This window comes from Temnothorax longispinosus, chromosome 3 (assembly GCF_030848805.1).
Source record: "Temnothorax longispinosus isolate EJ_2023e chromosome 3, Tlon_JGU_v1, whole genome shotgun sequence".
Lineage (NCBI taxonomy): Eukaryota > Metazoa > Arthropoda > Insecta > Hymenoptera > Formicidae > Temnothorax > Temnothorax longispinosus.
This window is the reverse complement of record NC_092360.1, coordinates 18993451-19007429: the sequence shown is the minus strand read 5'-3', so window position 1 is coordinate 19007429 and position 13979 is coordinate 18993451. Positions and strand designations below refer to the sequence as shown.

The following is a 13979-nucleotide window of genomic DNA, read 5'->3' as shown; positions in this document are numbered from 1 at the left end:
CTCCCTTTCTCCTGCTCCACCCCCAGGTCGTCTCTCCGTGTCTTTTGTTTCTTTTTCGCAGCACGGGGTGAAGGAGAGAACAAACGGCCAAGTAGGATATACGAAACATATTAGACTCTACGGCACGTCCGCGAATTGGCCGGCAAGTTTCTTGCCTTCTTTTTTTCGTTTCTTCTTCAGCCCGGCGACATTAACCCGTATCCTTCGTTTTTCTCTTCGGAGACAAGGAGGGCGTAGAGCGAATTGTGTCGCGCGCCGAGTCTTCTCGCAAAATTGAGCCATCGAAAAAGTTTAGAAATCGTGCTTTGAATTCAGGATGTTCTTTTTTAGGTCCGGTCTTTTTTCCGCGGCTGTCCATATGGTATATTAATTTACGGGACGCAGCGAGATGAAGGGAGAATAATTCGTGTGCGATCGTTACTGTCTTCGGATTGTTCTCTTCCCTAGGTCATTCTGTTTTTCCACGGCCCATTTTCCCATTTTTTCTCCTTGCTGCGGGGACGCGTTCGGGGAACGAAGCGGATAATGAGACAACGAAGTTGGCGGCCGGGCGCGACCCGGAATATCTTGAACCGTTGACGACGGTTCGCGATACCAGGAATTGGAACTATCCTCCATTGCAGTCCGGCAAAAGGCACGCGAGTGACAATCCTATTAGCGAGTAGGCAGCCGGCAAAATAGCTTTAGAGATAATAAAAAGTTGTTGGCGGGGGTGGCTTTTGTAGTCGATGTTTTCCAGGCATAATCCAAGCGCTACGGTCCGAAAGAATATATATAAATAAATAAATGAAACTACTTTATATTATTCCTAAACACGTCCTAAACGTCTCTTTTGAGTTAATATTAAAATGTACTGATGCATGTAGATTTTGCATGATCTGGTTAAATTACATTAGGACGATTTAACGATGTTAATCTACTCTCGGGATTTACATTTATGTGTTTATATCCATTAAAACATTAATAAATATAGCATATGTAATATAAATTGCGAGTCTACACAGAAGTGACTGCATTTAATAATAATGGTTTGGAATTTACGATTATTATCGTAAATAGTGTTTATTCGGAAATATTTAGACTTGACAAAAGATATATATATAATCTGTAATTTCTATATTTAACTGCAATTCGCGTGACATGCAGAAAATAGAAATATTCTAGTTAAATTGCACATTGGGACAATTTAACAATATTAATCTAATACTCGATCTTGGAATTTACATTTATTTATATCCATTTAAAACATTAATAAGTAGTATAATATATAAATTGCAATTCTACGCAGAAGTGACTGCATTTAATAATAATGGTTTGTAATTTGCGATTATTTTGTAAATAATGTTTATTCGGACATATTTAGACTTGACAAAAGATACATAATCTGTAATTTCTATATTCAACTGCAAATCGCGTGACATGCAGAAAATAGAAATGCAAAATTAGGTAATAAATTAACTTCCATTGAAAAGTGTTTATCATACAGCAATCAAGGCGCTTTTGACAATTATTACAACATAATTACGTAAATTTCAGTGTCCCTATGGAAATCATAGAACATGAAAAGAATTCGCGACACATCGGTCTCTCTCCCTCCCTTCCTCCCTCCCCCCTCTCTTTCTCTCCTCTCTAGGGACCGCAATAAAATCTAAAAATATATACCTTTCGAAATAAAATAAAATGGTAAACGTAGCGTGAAACGGCTTGTCCGTTATATAGCATCGCTGTGCAACGGCAGCAGTACCGTGGCAGTAGTACCGCGGCGCTATAGAGCGGCTACGTCTCTCCTTCTCTCCGTCCTTCGAAATACATTTTCCGTATTACGCTCGAGGAGCGTTCTCCGTCGTTTCTCCGGTGCACGGTCGAACGTGCGCTTCCGTTCCGCTCCGCGTGTTCTTTGCATTGTCCTTTTGCGTTTTGCACCGCCGAGTCCTCTTCCGCCGCTATTGAATTTTCATACTTTCGCGCGATTTATAACACCGATCAGAGACCGTCGCGATTTTTCGTCACTGATTCGGCAACTAGACTTTATAAGCTAGGAAGATAAAACATACAGTTAGAAAGTCAGATAATAGATGAATTATTTTACGTGTGTTCGTACGCTGGATTGAGAATTCGTTGACGCACTGCGGAGTATATTTTTTTTGGTATTAAAGCAAAGTTATTCAAATTTTAAAAGACGAACTAGGCAACGGCATATAAAACACGAGAAAAAACTTCAAAGAATGCTTTTTCAAAAAATGCATCTTTAATCAACTATACATTTACAATGTTTAATAAAAGAATGATGTTAACAATTTATTTTGCAAAATGTTTGATTTTATTTATGTCGCTTTGCCATTTCAATTGACAATCTGTTCTAGATCATTCTATTATTATTTTTTACAGTATACATCTTCTTTATTGTATATTATAGTTCCTTATTTATTCTTATTAGCTGTTCTCTGTTTTTAAACAAACATGAAATTTCATTTGATAACATCTTTTGTTATATTTGCATGCGTAGGTGGTTTTATCTCTAGGTGGTTTTTATTTTTCTCAGATTCTATCTCATGTAATTTTTTATTTTGCCACGTACGACCTTTTTCTTTCTGCATTTTATCATTTTTCTTCCTTTTTTTATTTCCGTTTTATGAACTAACGCATCCTCTTGCGTAGATTCGAGCTTTTCGTTTTTCCTGCTCTCATTCACGCCTATTTCATACATATTTTGCTCTCCCCTTCCCACCTCTCTCTCTCTCTCTAGGGCCTTGATAATTGCCTTATGAAATCCCTTATATTTCCCTAAGATGACCCTATTATTCCCAGGAATATACCCGCTTTTTTGGGTGTGTGTGTGTGTGTGTGTGTGTGTGGATGTAGGGTAAACTCGGGTAAGATGGCCATACAGGAAAGATGGCCAACCTATGTTCTTTCAATCTAGCTCGCCATGAAACATCGAATGAACATGGGTTGGCCATCTTTCCTGTATGGCCATCTTATCCGAGTTTACCCTATATAAAATCAATACAAAATTAAATAGAATTTAATTTATTTATTAATACATATTAATGACTCGATTAACGAATATTTACGTAAAGTAGACTTATAGTGACTTAATAATACGACTATATAACTTAATAATAAAAATATTAGACTTATAATTTATCTTATTGATGAAAACGAGGTCAACAACGTTTTCACCTCCAAAAGTAATATATGTTATATATAATAATTGATTTAATTAAAATAGAAAATTTGTATCGAGTATAATATTAAAATTTATTAATAATAATCGTTAATTACTATTTGCAGGTAATGCGATACTTTATCGTACGCTGATGCATATTCCGCCGTTTATTTTAGACGTCTCGCTGACGCATCTTGCGTCCTCCATCCCAGTCTTTCGAATTGTTTAAACACATTGCGAGGTTCTGGTAATATATTTTTTCAGTCACGGTTTCCTCGACTGAATGAATCCTTCTGACAAACTCTAAAACAATATATATTCTGTAAAACTCAAAACCTAATTTTACTTACAGTAATATTAATACATACCAAATAGTTGTTCATAGAACTGCGTCTCTTTTAATATTAACTTTTCTCCTTTTTTCTTGGATTCCCTCACAGCAGTACACTTTAAGGCAAATTCCTGTGCAAAAAATTTTTTTAGAACTGCATTGATTGTTTTCTTCATCTTTGATTCTGCAATGCAATCTATTGCAGCACTCTGCAAAACAGAGAAATGAAAATGTAAATGAGATTGACTGAAGACACACATTTTGTAGTTCAAAACTTACGAAGTCATTACGAAAGTCTTCATCGTCCTTTAAACGATTGTCAAATGCTCGGAAATCATCGACTGAACGTATTTTTTCAAATTCGTATTTTTCTACAAAAGTGTTGGTTGTGATTCGACAACCATCTATTTTTAGAGATCGCTCAATGGTGTATCGAAGTTCCTTGATTTCCTCACCATGGGACTTGACAACTGTGACTAATCTCATCAGCGTACGATAAAGTATCGCATCACCTGCAAATAGTAATTAACGATTATTATTAATAAATTTTAATATTATACTCGATACAAATTTTTTATTCTAATTAAATCAATTATTATATATAATATATATTACTTTTGGAGGTAAAAATGTTGTTGACCTCGTTTTCATCAATAAGCTGATCTTTATTTCTTTTATTTTGATCGCCATGACCTGATAAATTTGTTGGGATATTTTCCTTATCTACCGTCTTCTGACACTTGCTTGGTAAGACTTTTGATGTTTTAAGCTTTTCTGTTGCTTTTTTTCCAGCAGTAATATTCTGTACATTAATGGAAGAAGATGTTGAAGCTGAAGATTGTCCATGAATGGATGAAGATATCGCTGATTTTTTCAAAATATCCTTTGTTTGATTTTTTCCATCATAATTTGCTGGTGATTTGTTATATACTTTCTTCACATTTTGTTTTATTATCTTCTTATGAAAGGTAGGACAAACAGGTTCCGATCCGGAAGAACTTTCATCAGTAGCTAAAGATCGACAGAAAAAAATAAGTTTTATTTAAATTGAAAATAAAATGTAACATATATTGAGTTTAATAACTTTACTTCTAAATTTTCTATTAAATAATTAAATTGAGAAATTGCACAAACTTACGTTTACAATGTTCACTGTTTGTCAAACTTTCTGCTTCTGATTCATTGTCAGATGACAAGTTTTTTCGACTTAAAAGATCTTTAATTGATTTCACTTTTAGTGGATTCGCATTTTTTATTAAATTAGTTATTGCTTTCGATTTTGTTTCTCCTTCGTCCTCAGTCGCTGTTGTATAAACAAATTCTTGGGTACAAAGTTTTTTTATTCTTTTCATTCCCTCTGAATATGTGCCTTAATAAATAATAAAATTGCAGTAAAATAAATTGCAGAACTGAGATTGTTATAAGATTTAAAGTAGAATCTAGGCTTTACTTGCATGACCCTGCAGGGAAATTTTATACAGAGGCCAACTTTCTGGCGGATCACTCATGTTTTTTATTAAATCTTGAATTAGTTTTTTATCTTCATCACCGTATGGAGGCTCCATGTAAGGCGCTATGCAAGATCCAATCTTTGTATCGTACGAAATCCATGAGTTTGGGATGCATTCGACAGATCTAAGGCCATTTACAATATAGTCAGTAAAACTGACAAGTTGATACGGCTCTAATCGAGGCACTGAAAACAGAATAAAGTAAAGAACAGAAACTAGAAAAATTGAAATTGAGGTTATGCTGTGAAAGTTGAGTTTATGCGCCCTGTGCTTTTTTGTGTTCTGATTATGGTTATGTTCTGAATAGAATTTATGTACTCTTAGGTTCGATTCAGACATAGCCGTGCCGAGTCCGTACCGTGCACGGACAGAAAGAAATGATAGAAAGATAGAAAGAAGACAACCAAATAGAAATGTTCACGGTATACGAGCACGGCACGGTTGTGTCTGAATCGACCTTAAGCCGATGAATAAGAACAACAAAATGTACTTACTTATACGACAATATATCACGTAATTACACTGAAGCCACAGGAAACAAGTAAATTATTTACGGACCCGGCAAACGAGAGATCTTCTACGAGAGACAGATCACGTGACAGTAACCTCTGCTGGAGGTCTCGTGTCTCACTTTGATGTCAGCCAATCAGAGAATGGTATCAGGTGACTTTTTGGCGCCTTTCTCTCCTACAGCTGTGGTGTACACACTCGAGTGTATTTAAAGTGCAATAGGTGTATACCTTCTCTGTACACCGAAACACAATATAAACGTCGTCTCTAATTATTATTTGTTATTAAACAAATTATTTTTTTATTATTATTGGAAAATACGAAAAATGAATAGTCTTAAGAAGAATCTTGCACGTAAACGCAAAAGAAACAGCAGAATGTTTTTAAAAGAACTAAAAAGTGACATGCAAAACATTCTTCAGGAAGTATATACACAGGATAAAGATATCGCCAGTGGTAAGTAATTATTATAATTATAATTTTTAATAAAAGAACCCGATAAAGAATTTTTTATATAAAAACATAAATTCTATATATAATTATATCTTAAATATGTCCATATGTTTTTTTCTCTTGTATTATCTCTGTGCGTATATAAAAAAAATAATACAAAGAAGAACCTAAAAAAATAATTATATAAAGATCATTTTAGCATTGCATTTTTTATAAAAAATGAAGCTTGAGGTAATGAGAAAATTTTGCCTATATATAATCATATATAAATGTAACAGTTGTTATATGTATATGATTATACATTGGCAAATTTTTCTCATTACCTCAAACTTCACTTTTCATAAAAAATGCAAAAAAGAAGAAAAAATACGAAAATAATCTTTTCAATTACTTTTAGATTCTTCTTTTTACTATTTTTCTTGTATATATATACAAAGAGAGATTATACGGAAGAAGAAAAACATGTATGGACATATTTATTGTAGTATATAATTATGTTTTTATATGAAAAATTTTTTACCGGGAATGAGTCATTTGATAATATTCGAGAGAATTGATTGCATTCATAGGAAAGGAAACTTCCAAGGATATTGTGAGTGATACCAACAATGACAAAAGTAATACAGAAATAAGGGATGTCTCCAATCAAGAGTTTAGCTCTGATTCTGATACTCAGAATGAAAATGTATTGCTTAGAAGAGATGATCGATCAAGCATGACTGATTTTAATGAACCATCAACATCAACTCCGGCAGAAATCATAGAGCTTCGTGAATGGGCAATTAACACCAGCATCAGTCATCAACACTTAGATCAATTATTGAATATTTTCAGGAAAAGATTACTTCCCGACTTACCAAAAACAGCCAAAACTTTTTTAGGCACCTCAGGTGCAACATATGATATTCGAATCATGGAAAATTGTTCCACGGATAAAGAACCTGGAGAATTTGTCTATTTTGGAATTGCACGAGGATTAGAAAATTGTCTGGCTGACTTCCACGAAGGGGATATTAACTTAATCATCAACATAGACGGAGTACCATTATCAAAGTCTGGAAAAACAGGATTTTGGCCAATTTTATGTAAAATTTTCTATGATCCTGATGTGTATGAGCCGTTTGAAGTTGCCATCTACAGTGGACCTAGTAAACCGAAGAGATTGGACGATTATTTTCAAGATTTTATAAAGGAATTAAATGATCTTCATGAAAAAGGCTTTAAATCAAATGATAAAGTATTCAAGGTTTATTTAAAAGCCATTGTTGCTGATACTCCAGCTCGCTCTTTTTGTAAAGGCACGAAAGGGCATGGTGGCTACAGTGCATGCGAACGGTGTACCGTCTATGGAAAAGTAATTAAAGTGGGTAAAACAAATAAAACACAAATAGTTTATCCGGGAGTTGATCACCCAAAACGAACTAATACGTCTTTTCGAGAGAGAATGGATCCAGAACACCATATTGGAAATTCGCCTTTAGAGCTGATAAAGCCAAAAATTGATATGACTAGGATTTGTCCACTAGATTTTATGCATTTAGGCTGCCTTGGAGCCACTAAAAAGATATTAGAATTGTTAATAATTGGACCATCAAAAGTCCGATTAAATTTAAGAAGTAGACAAGAACTTTCTCGCAGAATGTTGTCTTTAAAAGCACAAGTGCCAAAAGAATTTCAAAGAAAACCGAGGTCAATTAATTGTCTTCTTAAATGGAAAGCCACCGAATTTAGATTCTTTCTTTTGTATTGCGGCCCCATTGTTTTGAAAAATTTAATATCCAGTCAATTGTACAATCATTTTTTACTACTTCATACTAGCTTCAGGATTTTGTGCAGTAAAACATTGATTTCGCTTTACAAAGAAAAAGCGAGACGATATTTGAAGATATTTGTATTATCACTTCCGATTTTGTATGGTGAGCAAGCTCAAGTTATCAACATGCACAATCTTGGTCACATTGTCGATGACGTAGATAATTTTGGTTGCGACTTGAACAAAATTAATTGCTTTCCATTTGAAAACCATCTTCGAAAAATGAAAAATTTAATTAGAACTCCCAATCAACCCTTGGCGCAATTCTGTCGCAGGCTGCATGAAAGAAACATTCTTTCTCGTAGGCCGAAAGAAATTCCCTCTAGACTGCAGATAATTGATTATAAGGTTCTTGAAGAGGGAAAAATAATGGTAAAAACATTGATCCTTAATACTTCCACTGTTATTAGTACTAACATTCCAGATAACGTTGTGCTTTTGAGCAATGGATATGTAGCAAAAATTAAAAAAATTTTTGGATACAATAAATCTCAAGACTCTCTGTTCATTGAAGCAAAAGCCTGGAAAACAAAAACAGATGTATTTACTTATCCGACACAGTCACGTAAAGTCCATGTATGGAAAATTGAAACAAAGACTTCCGTGGATATTGTTTGCCCAATAATAAATATCGAACAAAAATTAGTTGCATTAAAACTCTCAAACCAACCTAATGGAAGAGTTCACACATATGTACTGGCATTACTTCATGTATAGTAGAATATAATAATAATGTTATATTTAATAAATATATAATGTAATATAATATATAATGTTATATTTAATAAATATATAATCTCTATTTTAAAAATTGCTACCTTGATCAAGTCCCACCAAGGCCCTTATTGGGTTTCCTTATTCAGGCCACACATTAATTAAGCTACCCAAAACTGATATCGCCCTACTGGGACCCTAAGTTTATTAGGGTTGCCTTAACAATTTTCCACACGGGCGTTTACACACTCGTTTTTCAATCTCTTTCTGTTCTCTTTTTCATTCTACTTGACGCCACTTTTGCCCTCGTACACCGCGCTTGGTGACTTTTTCTCCTTTTTTTCTCGCCATTCCAGCTCCGTGCGGCAGAATCTTCGTTCTCTTTTATTTCCGTCGCCTTCATTTTTCCTTCTCATTCGACGCTTACGTCGCTCTTTGTCCATTCCGCGTCGTTCGCGCCGTCGCTTCCTTTATTGTATTTGTTCCCCGGTGTCCTCTCTGCTCCCGCGTGTAGCACGGCCGCGGCCTCCGATACCTCTCCAGGTTTTCCACGCACGTAAACGCGCGTTCTCTTATTTTTCTCAGCTCTCTTTTTCTTGCGTTCGTTTTGCTATCGCGCACGCGCTCGCGCTCACGCGATCCGCCACCCGCTACGTGACATTTTCCGTTTTCCTTTTCGGTATGTACGCTCGGTATCCGATACGTGATCCGTTCTACCTTGTCTTGATATTGTCCTTTTCTGCCGCACAAAGTGCATTCTTCGGGCGTCTCCCGTTTTCGCACCGTTTTTTCCCTTCCTATCGCGTTTACTCTACGCTTCTCTTCTCGTCTTTCCCTTCAAATTCCTGGCACTTCGTTACTTCGCCCGATGGGCGATCCTCGAAAATACGATACGCTCGATTCCCTCCCATTACCCGCGTTAATTCGGGTACGCAGCTCGAGAGCGGAGAACCGCAAGATCGTCGGTCGGGGCCCGACAAACGGCTATGGCCGTTGCTCGTTGGAGCGCGAATCCCCAGTCAAACAATATTCAACTAAATTTCTGTAAATTCGTCATTTGGCCGAGATGGTTCGATCGTTACTATGGGAATTCGAGGTGTTATATACGTGATAGTGATAGTGATAGTCTTAACTGCGCCTGAAATCAAGAGACACCATCTATAAGTACATTATGCAAGTTCTTGCGGACTACATAATTTGCGTGCTGCTTTACTTTTTATGTGTATATCTACTTTCTATTTTTTATAACTGCGATTTATAAATATTAGATTATAGCGCGCGCTTCGCTCGCGCCTAGTGCATGATGTTTTTTATTTGTTATTATCTGTCCAAAAAACATTTGTACACTCGATCAATCGACAGCTGAATCGAGACGACCAATCACGTTCGTAATAACGCTGGAACAATGCAATCGCGATTAGTGGCCAACTTTAGGGTTTTATACCGCTTTTATAAGAGGATATATAGGCAGATTTTATTTAATCTTTTTACGCGATTAAAGATAGTCATTCATGTTTTATTCGAACAATTTTGTAGATTAAGATTGTTGGATAATCGATCGTAGAAATTAACAGTACATATTAACTTATAAATTTCCTTCATTTTCGGAAAAAGGCAAAAGGAAAGGAGAAAAATAGCGTTCAGAAACTTCACTCGTACGTTGCCAGAGATAAAATAAGAACAATTGCGCGGTAATCGACACGAATGAGGGCTGGGGTCGTGAATTATTGCGCTCGGATCGATTCGAGGATTTTCAAGTGAGAGGGACGCGAGAACCGAGGGAAAAAGGAGTAAAATGCTGAAGATGGCGGAAGCAGGGAAGGTGAGGAGGAATCCGCTCGGCCGCTAACGGACCGGGAAACAAGACTTGCAGGCCCTAACTTTCGTTACAGCACGCCGCTGGGAATTTATTATTCCGCGTACGGAAGGGGCGGCTCTTGCGTAACCCACGTTCACTTTAATGCAATTACCGCCTCGTGCCATTCCAGGGTCTGAAGAGGGGCCGGAAAGACAGAAGGGAGAGGTAAAGCGGAGATCCTACGGAAGGATTCCTTGTGCGCTTTCGTTTCTTTGTTCTCGCGGAGATTTTTTTCCACGATGTCGCCAACGTCGCGTCGCGCGAGCGCACTTTGACCTCGCCTTATCGTAGCCAGGTCATGCGAGGAATCTGTGCCCCTCACCAGCATGGTAATTAAATTTAAATAAGGGTACTGGCGCGAGAGAGAAAAAACCGACTTAATGAAGAGTGGAGAAACGCAGGATCGGAATAGTCGATGTGGAATAAAGCCGCAAAGGAAGAGATTGAAGCAGTGAGACGTGGGTGGACGAAAAAGAGATTTTTGAAAAATACCAGTGGCGACCACTCCGCCACTCGCATTCTTGCCTTTTCTTGTTTTACAGAATCAAGAAAACACGGAAAGCGAAAGAGAGCAAAATTTCTCGAGACTTCCACCGTGCATTTTCGGCATTTTCTTTGGCTTTGCTACGTTTTTCGCTGCGTTTTGATGGGCACTACTGACGGTCCCGAATACCGTCGCCGGCTGAAGTTGCATCGCTCGGAGTGCATCACAATTTAAATAAAGAGCGCGTCTCTCGGTGAAAAGACTCGCAAGACGAAGGGAAAACGAAGTTACAAATGGTTCATCCGTAAAGACATCTCAAGGGAATTAGGACGGTGATGCGGAGTGACGGAAGAGAGAGAGAGATTATCCCCAGTCAACTTGCCGGAATCATGTTCCATTTAACGTAATTACTATTTGACCGTGAGGTAAAGAATAACGAGAAGGAGCCCCAACTTTTTTTGCGTTCCGCGGAATTTCTTCATCTAGAATTTTGTTCCGCGCTTCTTACTTGTACGCGTCGCACATAATACTGTGAGCCGCCGCGAGATTCGCAGAGTTAAGTAAATACCGAAAAAGTCGAATTGAAGGGAGTCGAAATTGCTTAAGATAGCGAAGCGTTGTGGCGCCAAACATGGCGAGACTGCTTAGATGGAACAGCCGAGGGCTTTCGAGCTTTCGTGTAAAGCGGAATTCTAATTGCGTGGGATCAGATGGATCGAGTTTAGTTTCGAGCACGTCCGCTTTAACGCGATTAGCTTCGCGCGGAAAAGTGGAAGGAAAAAAGGAAGGGCGAAAGGGCGAGTTTTCGTGGCGCGTTTTCGTCGCTCATGCTCTTCTTTGATCCCTACGTTTGTTTCGCCACCTTGTTTCGCGTCCCTTTGTCGACTTCCGTCGAACGCTGAACGAGGGGATGTCGCATGCCTGACCGTCACGCTCGTGCGGTCAGGCGGAAGTCGACAAACACGATTTATAATGCGTGATTCTTTAGGTACGGCTGTTGTTAGTTTTTTTTATTGACTTCTTTATAAATAATTGCAGAAACGGATACACGAAAAGATAAAAATTTAATGTTTCGGAACGCTCGTTAGTTTAAAATTTTATCGATTGTCTTTATGTAGAATATATTACACGTGTAAAATATTTAATCATTATTCTATGCGTGATTTAACTTTACAGCGCATAAATGGAGGTCTGTGATTGCGCGGTTAATTTTTTATATTATAATTGTTATTGTTACAATTTATACATGCATGAATGACTTTGATTAAAGGTCCATATAAAAATTTGAAGATTTCCGCGACTGGTTGAAGAAAGCTTACTTGTTGAAACGATAGATTCCGTTTTTTTTTTTGCGAACAATTACTCAGTTTTACCATATCCAAAACGAACTCCTTACCAGTGTAAACTCAGTCGGAACCAACAGAGATTTACGTGATTACAAGGTGCGCGGATAATTGACGACTTAACCATTTCTTTGCCGAGTAACTTCGCCCTAAGTAAAGGACCGAGCTCCGCCTCCTACTCGTCGCTCCTTCATCCGTAAATTTGTTTCACCGCGTTGGCCAGCCTCCTCCCGCCTCCTGCCTCTCTCTGGTCAAACTTGAGATCAGAAAGAAGGAAATGTTGCAAGGGGTTCGGTCTCGCTCTGCGCCGACCAAGCAGGGAATTCAAATAAGAATCCGATGGGAAACGTGGGCGTTTTAAGGGAATAAGACGAGCTCGTGAAACGAGTCCACCATGGAGAAGGATCCCGGAGATAGGAGCGGCGAAGAGAAATTGGTAGGGTGGTGCCGGATGATGAGAGCAAAAAGTCGTCTACTGGCGACGACGACGTCGGCGACGTCGGCCGCCGCCACCGTCGCTGCTGCTGGCTTGCCGGTGACTGCATTGCGCCGTCACGTCCCACGAGACTTTGGGGGTCCGTTCCAAGATGGTTCATTAGTTGTCGCAATGCAGGACCTCTCCTTGCTTTTGCTTTCTCTCTCTCTCTCTTTCTCTCTCTCTCTCTCTCTCTCTCTCTCTCTCTCTCTCGATATTTATCTATCTTTTTTTTCTATTCTCCGTCGTTTTTTCTCTCTCGATGCTCGGTTTCCCTTCCAGTCGGATCCTTCGGCGGGCCGCGCTACCTTCTCTTCCGGCCCGCGTTCCGACTCGAGACGGCCGTCGAGACCTCGAAACTCCGGGAATAGCAACGAAGAAGGATATTTTGCTCAGTCAAGCGTGTCCGAGGATTTCCACGAAATCCCTGTTTCGGATGCATCGAGTTCCTTTCTCTGGTGGGGGGAGGGAGGGCAGGGGGGAGGAGGGTTTCTCCGTATATCCTATCGGCGCGCGTCCTCCTCCTCGTCTTCTGTTCACCTCGTTGCGTTCTCCGACCTTTCTCCTTCCACCATTCCGCCGGATGGTATGTCCTTGTTCGACTGTGTAAGCTACGAAACACTATACGCACCTTCTTGTGCGGCTCCGAGGGATTACGAATTGCCGCAGCGTTGCAGTCGTTCCTCTCTCGCGAGCCCGATATCGAAACAATTCCGTGTGCCAAGTCGCGCGGAAGTACGCTCAAAGACTCTATGATCGGGGCGAGATTCGATTCACCGTCCCTTCTCACCTACGCCGCGACGAGCGTTCCCGGCGGCATTGCGGCAAACAATATCTCGCGACGTTTCGCGAACCTGGAAGCCTCTTCGGACCATTCGTTCGCGTTCGATACGATCCGATTCCTTCGGGCTGTGCTTCAAGTTGAGGATTCTTTAAAGGAGTTTCGCTTTTCCAGACGTTGTTTGATTCCTTGACGTTTCATGTGTCGTGTCTTTGAAAGTTCCGGGCTGTACCTGATATGTGTTGTTGATCGAAGAAATATGTCATTCATTTACAATTTTATCAAGTGAACAACGGTTTTGACAAATTTGATTTCTCTTATAAAATTTTTACCACGACATTTCCCATAGTAGATTCCGCGCGTCTTACCAACAATTTATACGACGTTGCCTTGTGTATTGGTTTATATTATTATGTTAGACGTGAATAATAGTTAGTTGTTGTGCTTGACTTGATTTTTATCAACGCGTTGTGAGACACGTATAAGCGTGAAAGTATAGCGTAAAGATAAGTATCGAGAAATACAAGGATTCAGCGT

At 38.7% G+C, this 13979-nt stretch overlaps 2 protein-coding genes across 15 annotated transcripts in view; one reads left to right on the top strand and one right to left on the bottom strand.

Annotated features, from left to right (window-relative positions):
• Positions 1-13979, top strand: part of LOC139809751 (protein muscleblind) — a 404286-nt gene that overhangs the window by 249396 nt on the left and 140911 nt on the right. The gene's annotated exons all lie outside the window — the stretch shown is intronic.
• Positions 3036-6104, bottom strand: LOC139810378 (uncharacterized). Of its 2 annotated transcripts, XM_071773879.1 has the most exons (7): positions 5506-6104; positions 4951-5196; positions 4639-4869; positions 4116-4511; positions 3780-4012; positions 3538-3709; positions 3036-3472 (listed from the first exon to the last, which is right to left on the bottom strand). In XM_071773879.1, coding segments are annotated over exons 1-7 (1410 nt in total). In that variant the 5' UTR covers positions 5507-6104; the 3' UTR covers positions 3036-3341. The 2 variants fall into 2 exon arrangements, with proteins under 2 accessions (XP_071629980.1, XP_071629979.1); XM_071773878.1 differs by having other exon boundaries at positions 4951-6104.

Coding starts and splice junctions, on each gene's coding strand:
- LOC139810378 (XM_071773878.1), bottom strand. CDS start 5,350: ATGTCTGAATCGAACCTAAGAGTACATAAATTCTATTCAGAACATAAC. Junction 4,512..4,638: donor AAACAGTGAACATTGTAAAC/GTAAGTTTGTGC, acceptor GTCGATCTTTAG/CTACTGATGAAAGTTCTTCC. Junction 3,710..3,779: donor AAGACTTTCGTAATGACTTC/GTAAGTTTTGAA, acceptor TCTGTTTTGCAG/AGTGCTGCAATAGATTGCAT.